At 43.4% G+C, this 22,163-nt stretch overlaps 1 protein-coding gene across 2 annotated transcripts in view; it reads right to left on the bottom strand.

Moving 5' to 3' along the window:
- Nucleotides 1-11,798: 11,798 nt before the first annotated feature.
- The window catches only part of GLRA2 (glycine receptor, alpha 2), a 133,987-nt gene continuing 123,622 nt past the window's right edge, over nt 11,799-22,163 (bottom strand). For both annotated transcript variants that reach the window (XM_010581542.1, XM_010581543.1), the window contains exon 9: nt 11,799-13,312. In XM_010581542.1, coding sequence (XP_010579844.1) covers nt 13,034-13,312 — 279 coding nt within the window. In that variant the 3' untranslated portion in view covers nt 11,799-13,033. The remainder of the gene's footprint in view (nt 13,313-22,163) is intronic.

Below are 22,163 nucleotides of genomic sequence, written 5' to 3' on the forward strand. Positions count from 1 at the left end.
GCCGTACATTTAAGAGCCTTTCCCTCTGTAAACCCTTGCCTCACGTAGTATCTACAGGAAGGAGATTCCTGTGAGGAGCTGAGATAAAGTTGATGCATCTCTGCCGCAACTTCCCTGCAAACAAAAAGCAAACACATGCTATTGCCCCACTCGGCCGGCAGCAGGAGAAGATGTCCCTGCTCACCAGGCAGCTGGGGTTATCTCCCTCCTAGCTCTCGGCCAAGAAGAAACAGCTTGCAGCCCATGTGTCACTTCAGCGTGAGCAGTAAACATCACATTAACGTTCGTAGGGACCCAATGACCTGTCACTGCGGGTTTGGCAGCGCTGCCTGAACAGCCCCGGCATCTGCGAGCCGTGCGGCCGAGGCAGCTGGGAGCGCTTAGGGACAGCTTGCCTCTGCCCCTGGGGGCTGCACGGGCTCAGGGAGGGGGAGCAGGGGGGGATTGCCCATGGGCAAGCCGTCTCCGCACCCACCTTGAGCAGGAAAGCCAAAACTGAAATAAGAAGCAGCCCCCCGTGAGCTCAGCCCTGCCCTGGTCCAGGGAAGCTTGGAGCAAAACGGGGGGATGTTGGTGTTACCTGGTGTTGGTGCACCCGTGAGCTGGGGCGGTGAGGAGGAGTGGGGGGAGACTGGGCAGGTCCCATGGGTTGGCAACCCCCTCCCCAAAACGCAGGGAAAAAAAAAAAAAAAAGCCATTCCTGGCACTACAGAGACTCAGTCTCTGTAAAGCTGCCCCAGGGCTGTAGCTTCATAAAAATACATGCTTTTACCCTTTTTTCCTTTTTATTCATTACCACCGTTCTTTCCTTACAATAGGGACTCCATGTCTCGCACAGGCGCGTGGGCTGGAAAGCTGTTCAGTTCGACCATAGCCAAGATAAGGATATTTGCAGGGAAAGGCTGACAGGAGCAACCCTGCTGCGTTGTTCCCCAAATGGGTGCTGAGGAAACCTCGATCATTTCACAAGTGTGGTTGGTGCTGCCAGGAGCTTTCCCTTTCCCCTGGGGGAAGCTCATACATCCCCCTGTGCAAAGCCCTATGGTCTGCCCTACACTGACACCAGCGCATGCTGTTGGAAAAAACGGGGGCCTGAAACACTGGGAAAGTGCAGAAAACAGCGACCATGGAGAACCATGGTAGAGCACCTCATGGCTCCTGCTGCTGGATGCTGGGACTGATGTGACAAACACATATATATACATAGCTCCAGCCAGAGGACATAAATGAGACCTACACCCCGCTGTGTGGGTAAGTCACTTTTTTGGATATTGATAGTCTTCCGAAAGCCTCTGCTGAAAACGATACAGGAACAATGGGGAACAGATGTGTTGTCTGGAAAGATTTGAGTGTCCTTTTTTAATCTTCTGGCTCTGAGATACGTAGGTAATGTTAACATGATGGAACGACCTTATGGACTTGCCTTTTTGCTAGGATGCTCTTAGAAAAATGTCTGACAGGCATTTTTCCCATTTTTTTCCTGTTAAGGCAACTTTTACAGTCCTTTAAAATTTTCCCACTGCAGAGACACAAGGTGCAACCCATCATGTCCCCAGGGGTTTGGGGTTCTGGGGAAGAGGCCAGAGATCTGCTCAGAAGCTACTCTTTGGGAGAAAAAATCGGAGGAAGTTACAAGGCAATGACTGGGAAAAACTCCAGGTAAAAGAAGTAGTTTGACCATAATATTTAAGGCTGAGATTTCCAAAAGCACTTAATGATTTTGAGTGCCTCATTTCTTGGGTATTCCACCAGAGAAGTCTTTGGAGGCCTTACACTCAGAGAATAAGTGCTTGGCATTTCCTGAAAATTATGTCTCTGTTAATATATTTCAAGTGGTGCATGAAGAAAGGGAGCTATTGAAAAATCACAAGGCCAAGATGTTCTTTAGTGACTTAAAATGGTCAGACAAAACATGTTGTCATGCTGAGACACAGCTCTTCAAGGATTTTGAACATTTTTTTTCTTTCTGTAAAGAGAGATTAAATAATAGTATATCTGAAATCTTACACTGCACTTCAGTTGTGTCGTGAAAGATAGAGTTCATATTTGATATTAATGGAGCAGGTGAAACATGAAATGATATTTCTTTAATCTTTAATGAAATTTCTGGTTTTAGCATTTAGCTCGTCTCTTCAATGACACAGAAGAGCTAATAATATCACTGTTTTTGAGGGATTCGTTCACTACAGGCAGCCCGATTTTCTGAATCTGTAGGAGACTGTTTAGAAGCTCCAATGATGCATGAAAATAATAATAATAAAAAAATCCCATGTCCTTGAAGCCCAGTGAGTAGAGTTGGAAACGTATAATTAAAAAAGAAAAAAAAAAAATCTCCCAATAAGCCACCACCCTGGAACAGGCACGCATTTCTCTGGGAATTAGCAGGACCAATGCAGTCTCAAGAAGTCTTCAACTGAGCATGCTCTATAGCTTGGATAAATACCTGTACATTCAACATTGAAAATTTGAGTGATGCTTTCTGTAGCAAACTGTTTCTTTGCTGAACGACTTTCTTGATTTAAAATTTAATAATTGCTGTTGTAAAACCCCATAAAATGGGAAAAGTTACTAACGAAGCTGCAAATTTTTGTGGGGAGAAACTGACTTTTTCTCATGAGGATGTATAAATGAGAAAACACTGTGCATGACAAAAAGTTTTCTATCAGTTTGTCTGTCGATGCTTCCCTCTTAATTTCTCTCCAGGTCCTAGATGCTTATCCTTCACCGGACGGCCACCCCGGGGCAGGGCATCAGGAGGAGCCCCTTGACTGAAGAGTGAGACAGAGCTGAAGCAAGAGGAGCTTGGCAAGGGGGGGTGCAGGGGAAGCTCCCACGGCTGCACGACCTGAGTGCTCACCATTGGCAGTGGCCAGGAAACGGAGTTACTGAGGTGAAGACAAACGTACAACTCCTTACAGTCCCCCAGAATCCCTCCCACAGATCCCTTCCAGCCTCCACACTCACTGATGCACACCCAGTGTCCCCTCTCCAGCCCAGCCTCTTTGGGGCTGAAGTAGATTATGCAATCTCTTAAGGTTGTTCCCACCTTGATGTTCCATTATTTCAGCCTAGAATTTTCTTTTTCTTTTCTTTTCTTTGTTTGTTTGTTGTTTGTTTGTTTGTTTTTTTCTGAGGGGTCAGTGCTGACCTTCTTAAAACAGAGGAACATTGGAGTAGTGTCCAACAGATGCAGTTATACTTCCAAAAACCGGAGATGCTCTCCAGTGCCCATTAAAGCTACCCGGTAATGGAGCTAATATAAACCTTGTCCATTCTCCCAGCTGACTGTCCTAATAATAGAAATGCCCCTCTGCGTGAGTAGCTGATACTGGGGATCTGCCAGGTGATTTCCATTAGAAAGAGCAACTGGTGACAATATCCTTGGTGGAGTCCTGCTTGTCTTCCTTGGAGCATCACTGGGATGACAAGAGCAGGGCCTTTCTCCAGTCCCTGTTTTAAGTTATCCTTCTGTTGTTAGCACTTTCCTGAAGTCTCTGCTCTTTCTGAGGTCTCTCCAAAACATGCTTTTCTGTGCTTTCCAGTTACACTTTTTTTGCATGCATAACGTTGCAAACAAATTCACCCTCTTACCCTTACACCAGCTTGTAGGGAACGTCCCAAGCCTATGTGGCCGAGCTGGGGAGCAGCACTGTGTGTAGTTTGGTGTTGACAGTGGGTTTTTCCTCCATCTGTCTTATTCTACAGGGGACCCAGCTCGCTTCTTCCATCCAGCCTGAAGACGGAATAGCTAGTGAAGCCAAGGGGGCAGCTAGTAAACCCACTAGGCTGCAGTGGCCAGAGACGAGATGTGCATGTGGTAGTCACAAAAACCACCGGTGTGTAACCGCGTGGCCATTTAACCGCAGCTTGAAAACATCAGTGTGAACATCAGGGCTCAGGCAACCTCGAAAAGACAAGTTGACCAAGCTGTGATGACGAGATTAAACCACTTGTAAAGTAGCCTCATCTTGCACTGCTCCAAGGACCAACATTGCTCATAGCTTAATCCAGATGCCCCCTGACCTGTCTGTTGCTGCAAGGCAGGACCCCCTGTGCCCTGCAGGAGGCCAGGGAGGTTGGGGTTGCTGTCCCAGGCACTGGTGCCATGGGGACCCTCCCCAGCTGCAAATGGGGCTTTTGGAGTCCCTCTGCATCGTTGTGGCTTTTCTGCCAGCACCAGGCACCGGGAGAGGTTGAAGAGCTCTCCTCAGGCCTCTTAGTTCATGTTTCCCTTCTGATTTATTAATATTGGCTCGGATTTTAATTTGCAGAAAAGATGTACCTTGGAAGTATCCACAATCACATTTTCTGCTAAAGTCTTCAGATGTGACCCAGAAACCTTATCAGAGAGCACCGGGCAGAGTGCCTGCTTAGCAAAACTCACCGCAGGTACATCTGAGTGCTGCCATTTGCAGGATGTCTGAGCCGTGCCTCAGCTATTTCAGATGATATATATATTTAATCCATGGCAGCATATTAGCAGATCAGACTTAGATTAATCAGGCTGAAGATAACTTTTGGACTTTTTCCACAACTAGGTCAGAGATAAATAAGGTAGATATTGTTCTGTGCTACAACACTAGCAAGCACTGGGTAGCAGGTGAAATTTTCAGGGACATCAGCCAAAGAAAGATTGTAATAAGATTAAGGGAAGAGAAGTGAAAGGGGTGTGTGTGTGTCTGCATGTGTGAGCACAAATGCAATTCAAGCTTTTCAATTTGCAGAAACCATTAATTTCCAGTGAAATTTTCTCTGCTGTGATAGCAGCAAATATGCAAATTTTCTTTATGCTAAAATATCCTCCTCTATTTCCTTAGTGTCATAAAATCAGTCCTGCCCACAGATATTAATACAGAAAGCTACAGCTAGAATAACAATGCAGCTGTTCAAAACCAAGGAAAACTCCCCACATGTCAGGAACGCGCCTTACATTTTGTGGCTTGGTGATGCCTGGAATAAGTCAGAAAAAATACGGGAATTAGTTCCTTTAAAAATAGAATAGGTCACATTTAGAATGTCTAACGTAAAATGTGACTGTGCTGTATTAATGGGACACCTCTTTTCTGCAAATTAAAAACCAAGCTAATGTTAATAAATTAAAGGAAACATTAAAATGCTCTTTAACCTCTACCAGTGTCCCTTGGAAAATGCCTCTGAAGCACAAATATACACATCGGTTCTGATGAGAGGAAAATTTGACTGAAATTCTATATGATGTTTAGCAAATTCTTCATTTTCTGTGCTCACTTACTGCACGTGCAAAACCAGAAGGGTCAGCGATGAAACCTCTCATTACAGTAATTCGAGGAAGCAAAGTCACTGGGCTCCAAAGTGGAAAACAAATGTGCCATAACAGCAGACAGCTGAGGTGCAGGCTGAGATCTTGCCCATATTGAAGCTTTCACCATCAACTTGTAATGGCCCAGATTACATCCAAGGTCAGCATAAAAGTTTCTCTTGGTTTTTACTTGAGCTACTATATCAAAAAGATGCTTTTTTTTTTTTGCTTTGCTCCTTTCATGGGTTAGTGGAAGATTCTGATATTCTTCCAAGCAGAGAACATGCTTTCAGTGTCCTATTACAATGAATGCAATACACATGGAAGGGGAACCCAATTTTCCTGCAGCAGCCAGCTCTTTCAGCTCTTGTTTTTTAAGCTAATGGCTCAGTAGCAGCCCTGCTCTTCACCCCTCTTCTGAAGAGCATCCCCTGTTAGGAACCGAACTGATGATGTCCCCCATTTCTCTCAGAGGACAGAGTTCATTAGCTTATTACAGGAAAAATGCACTCACTCTCCTTTTCTAAAGGTTAATTAGCTCATCATAGGCATTTGTCCATGCTGTTCTTGTTGGTGCCCCCCAAAAGCAGCCATACACATCTCCCCTTCACACTCCAAGCAATGACTAAGAGGGCATCTGTAACCACACAGCGGCAGGCTGCTTCATTTCCAGAGTCTCATGCCTCTTCGTAACATCTGACCATGCAGAGAGAGGAGGAGGTAGCGTCTCCAGTGTGAAACAGATAGCTACTGCTCTCATTTTCTCCCTGGCAATCCCCGCTAAAGACTCTCCCTGGTTCCACTGCAACATTACGATTTCTTCCTGTTTGGAGCACGTGTCCTGCCAAGTGTTTTGCAGTAGGGTCTTCATTTTTATTAGCGTGATTGCACCCAGCAGAGAAAACTGAAGATATCCTGTAAATACATATTTTAGACTTGACTTTTCTTTGATAAGTTCTCCCCCTTCCTGTTAGTCTGGTCGGGAGTGGGCTCTGCTCTTGGCCCCACCACTGCCCTGCTCTGTGGCCATTACTGGCCACTTGCCATCCCTGGGCATCCCCTTTCCCCATTCCCCGTGGCTGGTCCTGCTCAGCAGCCCTGTGCTGGGCACAGTGGGCTCTTACCTCAGGCCAGGCTTGCAGAGCAGCCTGAGATGGTGTCTGTGTTGACCGGCTCATTCCCACATCTCCCCACTGCCAGCACCCTTGAGCTCCCTCTCTTCTTGCACCAGCCCTTGCGCTCCTCAAATCCCTTGCTGCACTCTTCTGGCACCTGGGTCAGAAAAACCAGGCATTGCCCAGGCTACTGTGGGGACACATCCTCACACGAGGGTCTTTAGCACTGCTGCAAATACCAATCACACATTGGATTTAGTTTCTGTTGCTCGCATTGGCATAGCTCTTTTCTCTTCTTGGAGTAAAGGGAAAGCAGGGAAGATGTTTTCTGAGTGCTGCAGTCTTTCGAACTATTTCTGCAGCCACAGCTGCAACCCCATTCAACATCTCAGGGGGTGGGATAGGCTGAATGTGCCGGGTCTCTGGGGTCTCTGAGCAGCACTGGAACCAGGTTCAGCCCCCACAATGCGCTCAGCTTCGGGATGATACTGTAAGCCTCATCTGTGAGCCCCAGAGGACCTTCTGGAGAGTACGTCCCAGGTTTGGGCTCTCGGGGGTGAGGAGAGGCATCCTTGCGCACGTGGTCCTTCTCCCACGCCAAGCACCGGCGGAGCATCCTGTCTTCTCCGCTCTCGTCTCCCTGCTCGGGAGCTGTGGGGTGCTGTGTAATGACCGCCAAAGCTGTTTTTCAATGGCACATCTCATTTGCTGTGCACCGGGGTCCCTTTGCAGCAGACAAAGAGGACTTGCAGCTGAAAGAAGGGAATTCCCCAGGACCAAAGGGGCAAAGATGGGATTTCCAGACATGTCCAGCCATGGGCCTGACCCTGTGATGTCAAGGGCAGCACTCTGCATCACCTTAGGGAAAACGGATTCATGCCACGGCAAAGGGAAAGTGGAAATCTGTGAATCCTTCAACCCCTCTGTGTAAATGCATTTTCAGTAAGGGCTGCTGAGGAATATATTCCCCCCGTGCACCCTCAGGGGTCTTGCCATTTTTCCCGGGCAGTGGAAAGAGGAGCAATGCGTCCAGCTGGCATCTCTCTGGCATGGCACGTGCTGCCTGCCGACCCCAGCAACAGGAGCCCACTCTGCTGAAAGTCAGGTTCAGGTCTTATAGTAAGCTGGAAAAGCTGGTTTTGAATTAGTTATACAGCTGTTCAGATGACTAGAGAGGATTTTATATAATTTGTCCCAGTGAAATCCTAGTTTTTAGCACAAGTAAAATGCTGTCAGAATCCCCAGAATTCACTGCTTTTTTATTAATATTGCCTCACAGGGTTTCTCCATAGCAAAGATAATAATTTAGCGTGTTTGTTTCAGTGGGAACTTAAAGAACTGAGTGTATGCATTTCACAAAGTCAGTTTTCCTAATTATTATCTGAGATGCTTATTTTGACTCAAGTTTCTATTCCTCCTTAGAGGATACTGAACAGAGCTAATCCACTCTGAATATTTTCCCTCCCAGATTATTTCTAGTGCTTAGCTTTGGAAATTTATCCTTCATTAGGGACTGATCTAGAAGCTATTGAAGTCAATGAAGCACTTTTTTTTCTTTCTTTTTTTTTTTTCCTTCTGATTTCAGTGAGCACTGCATTGGAATTGGAAGTAAATTGGCTAGATGAGTTTGTCTGGAACTGGTGAAATTGCTCTTGTTCTGCAGCTTAGCCCTAAATGTGATGACATTTCACATTTTCTCTGCAAAAGTAGGAAAAGTATCTTCAAATGGCATAAATATCTTCTTTTTCTCTTCCTGTCAAACCAGAGAAGATTAATTTTTAAAGTAAAATCTGTAAGGGGCATTTATGGAGAAAGCGTGACTTTGCTCAGATTATTCTCCCAGGCAGGAGTTCCTCTAGGCAGCCTTGGCTTTGGTTTTCTAGCTTTCCAAAATATTGTAAGACACAAACGTCTATGTCAAAAAGCATTAGAACAAGTTACTTTGAAAGTCTGGCAGAAACTTATTTTCCACAGCTACTATATTATAGATAATGAAAATGAATAAATTGATAAAAATTATTTTTGTATTATTTTGTGCAATGGAAAGCTTATCCTACAGCTTTTGTTTCTCTGTTCCTTGCTGTGTTCTAATTTTAAAGGAATAAGGATTAGAAAGCTGTGCATATACTTTTTATGCCCCCACAGCAAATATATTTTTCTGTATTTAGAAATATATTTCTAAATATAGAATGTCAGTATTGTACTGGGTCAGATCTTTTTGAAGTTCATGAAATGTGACTTCCAGGTGATGCAGAATCCTGTTCCTGAGCCAAAGACACCAATTCAGCCCAGTGAGAGCCCTTCCCAGGAAATGCCCATGCCCGTAATCTCAAAGATTAGTTCCAGATTCCTCCACAAAATTTTCAGTAATGTCAGCCGTAAATTTTGGCTGGTGCCTCACGTTTGTTCAGCAGCTCCTGTGCCAACAACGTCAATAACAGGTCTGCACAAAGATGAAGGGCTGTAGCAGTTCAGCCTGCAGTAGACAAACATTATTTTTCCATCAGCTCTTTCCTGTTACCTTCAGCATCTCATGCTTGGGAAGAAGGGAAGCAGAGTGAGAAAGTCTTAATGACTGTGGAAGAATGGGGTTGGCCCTTACTCCTCACCTCTGCAGCACATGAAAAATCTGACTCCACAGGCATTGTGTTGTCCGCCAGCAGTTATGAATTGCTGGTATCTCATATCATAGACTCCAAAAGCCTCTATTGCTACACCAGCTATCACCTATGATTCAGTACATCACAAGTGATGGCCCTGCTGCCTGAAAAAATATGGAGAGAAAGAAACAGGAAAGAGGAACAAAAGAGATCTCTCATCTCATATTGCACTTTTTCCCCACTTTCCTCCTATTGCAACAAGGTTTTTCTTAAAGATCTGTTTTATTGATTAGGCTTTATCACAGCGCATGACAGCATCTATCTGGTGAGAGATGGCTAAACCTTTCTCCTTGAGTACTGAACCACTCAGGTCCAGCCTGTAACAACAGGATGCCAATGACCTGACCTGATGTTGCATCCTTTAAAGGCATGCTTAAAGCTTTTTAATCTTTCTTGATAAATTAGAAGTCATCATAATAGTTCTATAGCTAAATGCAAGTCGTTTAAATGCCCTAGGGCTTCATTTTATCTTACCAGCTAGAATTGTAACCTGCGGGTTTTCCAATATGTCCGGAAGCTTTTCAGAATTAATCCCCGGGCTCTTTCCTTCCATCCCGCTGTGTCTTCTGCTTCATGAAGGCTATTTGTCCGGGACTTATTTTCTAAGCCATTCTTTTTCCTCTTACAATAGTGTCTAGAAATGAAACTGCTTCATTATTTAATTCTGCTACTTCTCTGAGTGCAAGGTGACTGGTTTTTGAGTCTTGTTTCTCTGATAACCCTACTGAGCATTTGTTTAGGAAAGGCACGTCTTTCTGTAAGTCCTGCTACCCTTGTTACCCGACTTTTTATCTGCAGGCAGTTTCTCAGCCAATATACATCTTTCTGGTGCCAGCCTTGTTCTTTGATACCCGTGTGGTATCAAACCATCTCCGTGTGAGACAGTTCACAGGCCACTGACCAGCACGCTGAGAACTCTTCTGCATCATGTGGCCATTCCTAATAGCCATGTTTGGTAGGCCTTGTCCACTTGCATGCATCATTTATGTCCAAAATTTAGTCAGATAATATCAAGATTCACAACTAATTGCTGTGTAGCTATAAATTCTGTCTGTCTTCAAAAAGAGAGAGATCTGTAAGGATTTTGTGCACAGGTTACTCCCATAACTGGACCTAAGTTTATATACAAGGCAAGAGTGGAGCAATCTTCCCATGGATACTGTCAGCATACCTCAAATCCGATCAGTAGAATATTTCAGCAAACTATTTATTCAATGCTAATAGCCAAGCCCTGCAAAGTGTGCAGGTGAATTTGTGATGTGGATGCTGGAGGCACATGAGCTTTACCACAAAAAGGGACATATAAACATCCATCAGCTGAGAATAGTTTTGCATTCCTGTTGCAGTGGTCTGCGGTCATACGGGGGAGCTATGAGCAATTGGTTCTGACATTCATTAGCAACACATCTGGGCACTGAGGATTAACATTAATCCTGACATTACACCTTCATTTAAAGCACAGTTTCTGGAACGAGGGGCTGGTAGAAGTGAGCTCTGAATGTTTATGTACCAATGAAGGCTCCTAACCTCCTATACAAGCACAGCTTACAGCTGGGTATCCTCGCCCTGCCGGAGCTCATGGGACTAGGATTGCGCTGGGGTTTTCCTCTACTACATTATCCATTAATAAAATACTGTTCCACTTTTTAAAAAAGAATAAAAGCAAATCTTGTAGTATAAAAATTACAAATATTATGATACCTAAATTTGAGTCAAAAGCTTATTATGCAAACCAAAATAGTTTGGACAGTTGTCTTGAGTTCTCACTGGTTCCCCCTTCCAGGGCTGTCAGACACATCTGGATCCACGGTCTCAAAGAGATGAAGATGACTGTTGCCAATTCCGTCACGGGTGTAAGTGACAGGAGAGTCCACAGGGTGTGGGGAGATAAAATGTGCAAATGGCTTTTTGCCATTAATCTACGTAACTGTTTGGGAATCAGGCTTGTGAAGATCTCTAGATTCCCTCCCCGGTCCTGGGAGAGGAACAAAGCCTGGTAGTTACAGCCAGCTGTGTGGAGAGGGATGAGGACACACAGACACACACAGATGGACCCCCCACCCCAACACAGCCTTGCCAGGCTCTGGTACCTGCATCCACAACCTCTCGCCAGAAGCTGGTCCAGGACTCAAAGTGGAGTCAGACGTGCTGCAGGTACAGTATGTCTCTGTACCATATCTCACTACAGGAGGCGGAAAAAACGTCTATGCCAGGCAGGTTCAGGGTGTGTATTTTGGCCTCTCGAGGGAAGGGCAGAGAACTGGATGCAATTTAATCTGCTTTTAAACTATTGGTCATTATGTTGTCTACATGAGGCTCCTGACACAGGCCATCTCAGCATGTCCTTCAGCTCACCAAAGTGATGAAGCTGTAAGAAAGTCAGGAGAAAGTTTAGGGTACCCCCAAGCCGGGCACAGCACGTGCGAAGCTGAGGTGTGCTTCTTGCCGTGCATGGATGTGGTGGGCAGGGAGCGGCGTGCCTCCTCCCCCAGGGCCTGCCTTCACAAATATAAATGTTCTGCAAATGTTCCTGTCATATGCTGGCCACATTTCTGAGACAGTCCTTGACATACTCCCAGGGGCTGCAACAGCACCTTTGCTGTAGGATAGATAGCAAAATTTGGCGTGCTAAGCCAGGTCAGCAGAAGGTTGCTTTTCACCCTCTTTCTGCTGACAGAGTGGTGGAAGAGCTGGGACCTGGCGCAAACAGCCCTGCTGCTGCAAATGAAGAAAAGAGGGAAGAAATGTTAGTACCACATTTAGCTTTATTGAAATTGAACAAATACCTTTTTTTAATAAACCCTTTTACAGCAAGTGTAAAATTTTAATGTTTGATTCATCTTATGTTACAGGTTGTCTTCTTCTGTGTAAGCAAAAATACCATCTTTTTTTTTTTTTTTTTTAATTTTCTACTTTAAAACATGTAGCAAGGATTTGAATAACGCAGATCCGGCACCAAAAGGTAACAGGTTCTGAAAATCACAGTACAGTTTTAAAATTCTTAGGTTAATTAATGATATTTAAAATGATAGCCACTTTGAGTAAAGATATAAATTGGAGGTCTGTAAACAAGTTGTGTTTACCTATAGAGCTATTGATTGCAGCTACAATGAGAGCAGTAATAGAAACTCAATGCTAAACTGAGCTACACCTTTGAGGAAACAAGTTCTTACTAAGTAGTGTGGTACAGGGTAGCACAATAGGTAAAATACAGTTTGGCACCTCAAGTTGCATGTAAAATCAGCAGAAATAAAATGAAGTAAGTGCACTGTCTTCCAACAAAAATGAACCGGGCAGTTTCACTGGTTTTGGAGTGTCAACTATCAAATAAATCACACGACACACAAGTTCAACTCCAAAATTACAATTCTAGTAAAGCAAGATAATATTAAAATGCACACCCACAAGGATAATAAAGTATAAATTTTTTTTTTCTGTTTTTTTTTCCCTCTCCCCTATCAGTAGAAATAATTTACAACCCACAAAAGGACTCCTTGGTGAAACCGCTAACTACAGACATGGTCATGGAATGTAGCTCAGTAGACTTGTTTCAAATAGAAAGGCAACATTATCCTGAAAAAGTTTGGTCCTCTTATAACTCACTGTACTGTAGCCACCACAGTCTCTTGGTAGATGTTTTAGGAGAATTGCTTGTTTTCTGATTCTCTTTTGTTTTGAAAGATAATATCCTGGTGATAAAGCTGGGTAAAATTTGGCCCCATTTACAGATGCCTTATCAATGCTGAATCTGGAAGAACAACACTGAGAGTACATGGGGGAACCCTCATTGTCTGGTCTCACGGCATATTTTTTCATGCAATCACTTTTCCTTCTATACTTCTTTTCCTCTTTGTTCATTTTTTCTTCAGTGTCCTGGGGGGGGGGGGAAAAAACCCTTAGTCCAAATGACAGAAAGACATTTCACTGTTTATTTACATGTGGATCACTTTGGCTAAGAAGTCCTGGCAAACCAGAGTTGCCTATTTCTTGTGAATGTCCTCATGCCGTATAATTTTGTATGTAATCCAGTAAAAGATGTTGAAAATGAGGAAGGCGAGTGGGAATGCAGCACGGGATATTGTATCAATCCTTTTTGCACGGTCAACAAACTTCTTTTTGATGGAATCTGAATCCTTTGGTGGTGCCGGAGGTGGATTGGGTGGAGTTGCCTTGACTGCTGTGCCATCTTTGACTTGGAGGCAGTGACCCATGCCATAGCCACTGAAATTGAATCGACTGTCACGAGCAACTTCATCTTCCTGGAGGATAAAGAAGACAAATAAGACACACAATCACCTGTCTATCAAGCACGCCATATACTTGAGTAGTTGAGGTGCACCCCTCTAAAGCATCTAAGCAAATTAGCTGGTTAAGCTGTGATACAAAGTCCACGTTTCAAAGACAAGCAAGCAAAACTCACACAAAAATACATGGAAATTAGGTGATTGCCAGTGTCTGTGAATCAGAGCTTTAATTTTTCTAGCTATGGCTAAATCAAGTACCCTAAGCAGCAAGCTGTATCCCAACCCCATAGGGAAGATATCTGACTCCACAGGTTTCTCTTCGCTATCGGGCTTGCTGTGGGGAGGAAACATGGTCATGGTGGTAGCAGAGAGTCTGTTCCAGCCAGGTTGAACTGAATGACCCAGAGATCCAGGGGCTCAAGCTCACGGCAATGTGTATCCAGCTAACCACAGCCTCACACCTCCGTCTCTGACCTACGAAACAAGGATAGATCATGGTCCCTCCTTGCTTACAGGAGCACTCTGACAATCAGTACTTCAAAGTACACTGGGCACTTGGATTTAGTGGTAACTGGGACTTAGGTGCAATAGCGTGAGCTAATATAGCACCATCTTGCAGAAATCCATTCTCTCTTGTCTGAGTGGATACTATTTGTTTTTGGAGAGGTGAGTAACTACCACTGAACTTTGTCACCATGATAACTGTGTGATGAAAGGTTTGTGACTGTGCTGGTAAATTCTCACTGCCGTTTCTCCTGTCTGATAGCACAATAATACACAAGTTAACAGTTACTGGCAGCCCTCCATGAAGGATTCAAAACCAACATACAAGCAGCTCTATTCTTTTTCATTCCAGCAGGGATGAATTGTAGGTCCAGCAGCTTGACCTAGTTAAAGACCTTCGACCGACTAATACTTCATTGTTGACTTAAAATGACTGCTTCTTGGGCTCACAGGGAGCCCACTCCCTCAGAAGGAGTACTCCCCCGTATCTCTCACTAAACGACAGCCTTCTGATCTTAACAGAGAATTGGAGACTGCAAAGAAAAAAACATCACAGCAGCAAGATATTGAATAAGGAGTACATTTGCTGAACTTGGGGGTGGGGAGGGAGGATAATTTACACCTATTCAGGATGTAAATCACTGCTCCTTCACAGAAGAACCTCTTTCAATAATTGCATTTTTTCTCTCCCCAGCTCCAGCATTGGAATTGAATATATCACCACACTTGCTCTCCTTACCTTGCAGCTGACATGCAAACGTGAATAACAAGTAGCGTGATCCAAGGCTACCAAATAAGAAATAGTTGCTCTGACTGCTTATGACATTTAGTGCTTATGGAAGGAGAATAGGCAGCAAACAGTGCTTTGGAGCTCCTGTCACTTCAGCCTGAGGACTCTTCTACAGTGTACCTCTGAGCAGGTGGAAAACTGCGGTATTGCAAGGCTGTTTGAATACTTATCCAGACTTTATATCCCTTTCTTTTCAAAAGCTCACCATCATTAAGAAAAAGAAGCATGGTCCTCTCCTTTTCCAAGTTTATTTATTTACAGTTTGCAGTCCCTCTGTGAAAACTCTGAAATTCTGCTTGTCCTAGTGATTATAAATATGTAGAGTATTTTAAAGATGAACCCACTGAGACCTAAGTTCTGGATAGTCTTACAGGCAAGGCTTCTCTTGTATGACTTAATAACACCACAAAGTCCCCCAATAATACAGGGAGCTGCCTTCCTCACAACGCTTTCCCTTTTACTGAGTTTGAAGGATAAAATGCATGCCCAGGACACGAGGGGTGATTAAAAAGAGTAACAGATTTTCAGCAGCTGTGTTGCCATATGTACTTCATTCATTTTTTTAAAAAAATATTTTCTGTTACTCCTGAGGGATCTATGGGAGGAAAAAAAAAAAGGTACTAAGCTTAACGCAGGACTTGGAGAATCCCGACTTCCACTGTGTCCTGCTGGGTCGCAGCTTTGTTACGTGGGGCTGAGCAATTCATCTTCAATGCCACAGCCCTGCTTTTGAGCTTACACTGTTGTAACTCAAGTGGGAAACCACCTGAGGTTAGGGACAGGGATGTTTAAATCACATTCTTTCAGGTCTTCAGCACCCAACCTTTATTTCCTGATGGGATTTAGAGCCCTGCTTCTCCCCCCAAGACAGTTGGCCATGCCACTTCTTTCTCTCAAAACCCAGAGAGAATTGTGCCCAGTCCCCATGCTAGGTTTTTGTTTAGAACTGCAGTAGATGCTGATTTACCCTGGATACAAGAGGTACAGCATTCACCTGGGGTATGAGGAGCACATGCTCAGTTTCCTTCTCTGCTAGAGCAGATTTGAATCTCCTTCTCCCCAATAAATCTCTGGATCAGTTTGTTACCTGTTCTCCCAACATGGAGCTGTTTGCTGGTTGCAAAAAAGCGTGTGTTTGCGTGGCTTTTTTTCAACCTTTATCAGAAAAACTTTTTTCAAAGACTAAATAATTAATTAAGAGAATGGCACTGTGTTTCTACTCGCCACTTGTTTCTATGTTTGCTATTACACTCTTACAAAAACTTAGCTCTAGAGACACCTAAGCTGTGGCTGTTGCCATTATCTAAGTGCCACTGGAAGCAAGCAAATCCGCAGCCCTTACAGCCTCACCTCCAGCCCTGGAGGTGCTGCAGATCCGTAACCACCGTGTGATTTTTCAGCAGTGAAATCCCCCAGGAGCCAAAAGGGCTTTGCAGTCTGGCACCCACCTGCCCTCTGAGCGCTGCCAGCATCTGCAGTCTCACAGGCAGGATCCAACCCCATCAGAGCTCTCCCACCTCAGCAGACATCACCTGAAAGACCTCAGGCTGGTGAGGTCTCTGCCCTTTCCTATGAAGCTGGCCAGTGAAAGTGTTGAAAATTAACAACGAAACCCTGCAGAGATCAAGACCCACATGTCTGTCCTAGGACGATACTTTTCCCATGAGACTGCAGAGTTGGGCTTGTGTCCTACTGGCCCCCTGAGCCCTTAAACTGCTTCCACCCAAAATGAAACAGCAGGGACAGAAAGACTTCCTCCCTGCTGCTGAAGGAGGCTGGGGGTCAACCCAAGTGCTGGAACTTCATTGCCCACGCTGCTTGTGGGTGAGCTTACTCTGGCGTGGACCACGTCAACAAGCTCTCCTCCAGATGAAGCTGCTCCACTGGGGAATAATGCTACACACTGCGGTCATGAGCCATGTGGTGACAGCTGGCCTCAGGAGCAATAAAATCCCCAATGTGATTTACTTTAGCAGTACGGATGTAGTTAAAAAAACTGTCTCCAAAAGACCATAATCTCATGGCAAAACTACAGTTCGACATTTCAGATTATCTTCCAACATTCTTTTATATATAAAGGATTTTGGGGAATAGTCACAGAGAAAGAAACCTAAATTTATATCCTTTAACAAAGAGAACCCTTTTTTTTCATGTTTCAAAATGTGAGATGAAGAACTGGCCTCAAGTGCCTCGAGTTCCTTAATACAGTGGATATGTGTTCCTTTAACCTAGAGGCTTGGTAAACTACTGGGCAACCTACCTAGGGTACCTTCTGGTGGGGTTGCAGAGATACTCTTCATTCTCAAGGTCATACTCAGTTCATACCATCTGATATACCCTCCCATGGAGACTCATCCAAAGACAGTCTTCAACCTGTGCTGTTCACCAGCTTAGTCACCGGTAAAATAGTCCAAATGACTCTGCAAACATCTCTATCATTATTTTAATCAGATTACACATAAAACTTACTCATTTTAAACCAGACAGGATCTTACTTGCTTAAATCCCAGGCTATTTATGTTTTTACCGATGCTAAAACCAAAATCAAAGAGCAGCTGGAAGCCACTGGACATCAACTGGAGTGGCAGAATCCACTGCCATCGAAGTCATTAACTTTATCCTTCTAAAGCGATGTGAAGTTAGTCTTCCATAATATGTAGTCATAACTCAATCTGTCCTCTATAAAGACATAGGGAAAAGGGTCACCAGCTAGGATGAGAAACAGAAAAGAAATAAATCGCAAGATGAAAGCATTCTTTTGCTGGTTTCGTCTCAGATGTTCACACTCCTGAGTATTTTAGAAGAACTGTCCTTTGAAAACCAATTACATTTCCTGAGATTTGGGCAAATGCTTTCTACAGATGTTTTTTCAACAGCATAGGTTTATGTGTATTATCTTATTGTGTCATAACGAACATGCTTAAGTGTTGGCTTTAAACAATTTTCATCAGACAAGAATTACTTTTTTTTCCTCAATTTTTAATTTCATGATAACTCATCTCAATTTAAATTTTATTAGTTTATTCATTTTCTGTGCTTTACAAAGTAATGGCATTAGATTCTCTTGACTTAGCTTTACAGTAGGCAACATGTAAATCAGGGGGGTTATATTTCTGACATGGTTTTCCTACTTCATCTTCCATCTTTGTAAAGCTTTTATTCCTATTCCATCAGGTCTGGAATGTAATTCATACTACCAGCTTCACACCAAAGCAATCAGGAATGGGAAAAACACTTTAGAAAATCTAGTCCATTCAATGCCTTGCATGCACAGCTTTCTGTACAATGCATTCTGAAGTGCTTTGTCCTGACCACTTTTAAATGCTTATTGTCAGCATTGACTCAGTTTTAACAATGAGGAAAGTGAGAGAGAGGCTGGCTTCAAACAGTGTATTTAATTTACTCTCTGATGTGATTTATTTGTTTAATTTTGCTACTCTTTTTCCAACATATGGTGGGCAAACGATTTAAAAGACTATCTGGTTTAATTAAATTTCAAGGACATAGGAGATTAATTTTAGGTATAGGGTAGAGAACATCAGAGAAATTTTCCTTTTGGCATTTATAACCATGACGTTAGAAACCCACAATAAATTCAGACTTGAATGCAAAATGGAATCAGTAGGAATTAGACAACAAAATAGCTTTGGAGACTTAATTCCTAAATCATCTTTATGATTTTGAGACACCTCCCATCTCTCAGTACTTTACACAATTCACAGTGTGGTTTTGCAAAGGCAGTCATGCTCACATGGTTTCTGTTCTCAGTAGTCACAGAGTATGGGGATGAAGGTAGTTCAGCTGAGAAGCATGTTTCGACTTTCGAATTCTCTTTGGTTGCCCACAGAAGGCTCTTACAAAGCTAAATTGTCAGGAGACAAGAGGGAAGGTCCTTTCATAGATGAACTGTTTAAAAGGCAGTAATGGAGTTTAGGAGTAAAAGACTGATTTCACAACTGAGGGATTCACTGGAGGGAATCCCCAAGAATCTCTATGAGAACGAGTAACAAGGAAGAGATTTATAAATGAGCTGGGACAGTTTCCCAAGGGAAGGTACACAGGTGAAACAGGCTATTAAAAGTGGAAAAATCTAAGCCAGGCTTTCCTGAAGGATTTCTAAATGCTGACTGCCTAAGTAACAAAATGGCAGTAAATGAAATTCAGGGTTGGTAAGTGCAAGGTAAAGCACATTGCAAAAGATAAGCCTAATTACACATAGACAGTAATGGGCTAAAAATTGGTTCTGTCCCGGACGGGAGTTTGGGGAATTACCTCGTAGATGATTCTGACAACATTAGTCCTCTGCTAAGCAGCAGTCAGGCAACGGGCAAACGAGACAGAAAACATCATTCTGCCACTTTATCCACTGACAGTGTGATCGGTTTTTGAACACAAGGAGCATTTCTGGTCACTCAAACTCAGTAAAGACATAACAGAATTACATAAAATAAAAGAGGAGCAGCAAGGATGATAAACGACTTTTTCTGCATGAGGAGAAACAAAGTAGATGAGATCTCTTCATCTTAGAAAAGCTGTGTTTGTGGGAGGATATCACAGAGATCATAAAATCATGGTGAAAATTAATAAATGGAAGAAAAATTAGTAGATTATGTTTTGGGGATAACAAAAGTAGCAAAGTTGGGTTTTTTTCAATGCAGGAAATAGGATAAAACACAGTAACACCATGAAGGATAAAGGGAGAATTTATTTTTTAAAAGAAAGTTTCTTTCATTTACGTGTGTAAACCATTGTGTGAAAACATTTCAGACAATGAAAATGGCAAAATGGCACAGATTCATAGGTCCATGTGCAGCTTAGTTGATGCCAGAGTGCACTCTGTGACATTTTCAGAAGACAGAAAAGTCCTTCTAGGTTTGTCTTGGAGCTTTTAAATACAATTTGTCTCAATATCCATGCCTGACCACTGCTGGAGAAAGGATCCTGGGAGAGAGGCCACTCCTTCTCACCAAAAATGGCATGTCCTATGGGAATTCAGGTTTTCCACCTCTTGATAATATGCTGTGAGCTGGAGCCAATGTTGAAATGTCTTACATTTCCCCTAGTTTTTTATACTTTGAGTGTCATGTTTTTCTTTTCACATAGTTCTGCCTTGAGACTAAATCCTGCTGATACAGAAAGAGATGACTCTTATATAGCAAATCTATGTGTTCCAGTTTCTTAGATGGGCGTGAAAGGGAAGAGGGAGCAAGCTCTGGTGGCATTTGGTAATAAAGAGGTCACTAACAAACTTGTCTTGTTTGTTCCACCCTGAAGAGAGAGCTCTGGATCTCAGGTCACCTATACCAGATGCCATTCCCACTCGTCCTTAATGCAGGCTTCACAGGAGCAGAAGGCAATGTAAAATTGTCACTTTTTCACCTCAATCCTGCCCAAAGTATAGATCGAACACTTCCCAGAATTTGGCCTAAGTATTGTTTTTCCTAAATATTCACCAAGATGTTTCATCAAAACCACAAGCAGTCTCTGACTGATCCTGCTGCGTGATGCTGCTCCCTCAGGACCCACCATTCTGTGTGTGACAGTGGCGTTCACCGCTTTTCTACCTCTCTTAACACCGATTTTCCTGATCACTAATGTTTGGGGTTTTTTCTCATTTGGACACTCATGCCTTATAAAATCTAAGTAAAACAGACCTTGTATTATAAACAGCACTGACATTTTAATTAACAGCAAAGAAATTGGTCATTGTTGTCTTCGGTAAGGGTTTCCAATGGACAAATTCAGGTTTGGTTTAGAAAGCTGTGTTTAATAATACCTCCTATCTCCAAGAAAGAGCAGAAGAATCTCTGAAACATAAGTGATTTACTTACTTGGTCTGTAAGAACAGCAAGTGAACTGTTGTTAATACAATAATGAAATGGTAGTTAATGTGGCTTCGCCCTCTTCAAGTAGGAATTGAACATTATCCAACTGAAAGAGTAACATAATTTAAACATGTTGTGGAGCAAAAATATTTTCCTGGTTTGAAATATCTTTAAGTGGAATCTAAATTTTTCAAGGTTTATTTTAATAATGAAGATTATACAGTCAGTAAGGGTGATCAGTTTGTTAAAAAAAAAAAAAATCTCCCTTTTTCGTTAGTAAAGCAAGGCTTCCTTCTCTCAATTTTGCAAATGCAGTTAATGTAAATTTCGTATTCAACTTCATGTTTTATATATAATGTAATTAATATTTTAATTTTGGGGAAGGGAGGGAGAACCAGAGGAACTGCTGTTTTGCAAAGCATCATAGATGTTATGATAGAGAGTTACAGCTCCTAAATAACAGCATATCTATTCCTGACACAGTGTCTTGGTTTCCCTTTGTTTTAAATGAAAGAAATGCCTTAAAATATTCAGACACAGTGATCTGTGAGCATCTTATAGACATAATTTGCCTGGATATTAAATCCTTTTGGGACAGTGAAGTCTGGACACTTGACTTCTCTTGGATAACTCTTCTGCCAGTCTGTCTGTGATGAAAGCAGAGGTTGTCTGGTTTATCAGTGGGAGTGGCACATTAGTCTGTTTTACATCAGACAAATACATGTTAATGACCTAGATTTGAAGGATAATCTGCTCTGACCAGAAATCTGTCAGATACAGGGCAACTAACTTCTGCTCATGCTGTCTGCATGCAAGGCTGAGCAAACTGCAAAGCTAATGTTAAAATATGTGGCGACTATTTCAGCTAGAACATGGAATAGTGGTTAATGGGCACATCAAAGCAAAACCATGTAAAGCAAGATTGTATGTGTTAAAGTTTTAGAACCTCAAAAACCTAAAACACTGAGGGAAACGTACCTTAAATTCACCTTTCCAGCTTTCTCTTGCTTTCTGCTGAACATCTGCCCCACAAGAGATGACACGGGGCACGAGCAGACTCTCTCACCTGCCTCCTGTTGGCACTGTTCAAGCCCCAGCCGCAGAATTCAGCACTTTCCTGCCCCAAAACCTGCTGCAGGGCCAATGCCACCACTAAGTGCCACCCCGGGACGAGGGCTCACGGTGTCTCTGGCTGTGCCACCGGCTTGGGGAAACGGCCACCGCAGCACGAGGGCACCGGAGCTCCTGGTCACCGAGCGGGATACCCCAGGGCTCGCCTCTGCAGGATTTTTCCCATTAGGTTCTCCGGTGCTTTTCTCCAAGCAGATTTAAATATTTTGGGGAAGATGGTTTTTATTGCACCTTTGGGAAATTTCTCACTGGCCTCTGCCTCGGCTGTAATCATCTTAGATGACTTTGTTAGAGCCCCCCTGTGCCCTGACCATGGCATCTCAGAGTACTTCATTTGTCAAACAGTCAAAAATAAGAAAAAAAAAAGAAAAAGTGTATATGTGCACACAGGGCCCATAAATGGCACTCGTGATTTGATTCTTGCAGATCCCGCTCTCGAACAATGTATTGCTGGGCGCTTTTTGAGGGTTGGGGTTTGGTTCCCTCAGCTCCCCTGGTTTTCCACCCTGCGGCCGGCCAGGGACAGCGGACGCCATCCTCCCTGCCTGGGCCAGGGCCGGGGACGGAGCGCTGGGACCTGGGGCATCCGTGCCCTTGCTGAGCACTAGCTGTCTCC

This window comes from Haliaeetus leucocephalus, unplaced genomic scaffold (genome assembly GCF_000737465.1).
Source record: "Haliaeetus leucocephalus isolate CR32 unplaced genomic scaffold, Haliaeetus_leucocephalus-4.0 Scaffold795, whole genome shotgun sequence".
Classification (NCBI taxonomy): Eukaryota; Metazoa; Chordata; class Aves; order Accipitriformes; family Accipitridae; genus Haliaeetus; species Haliaeetus leucocephalus.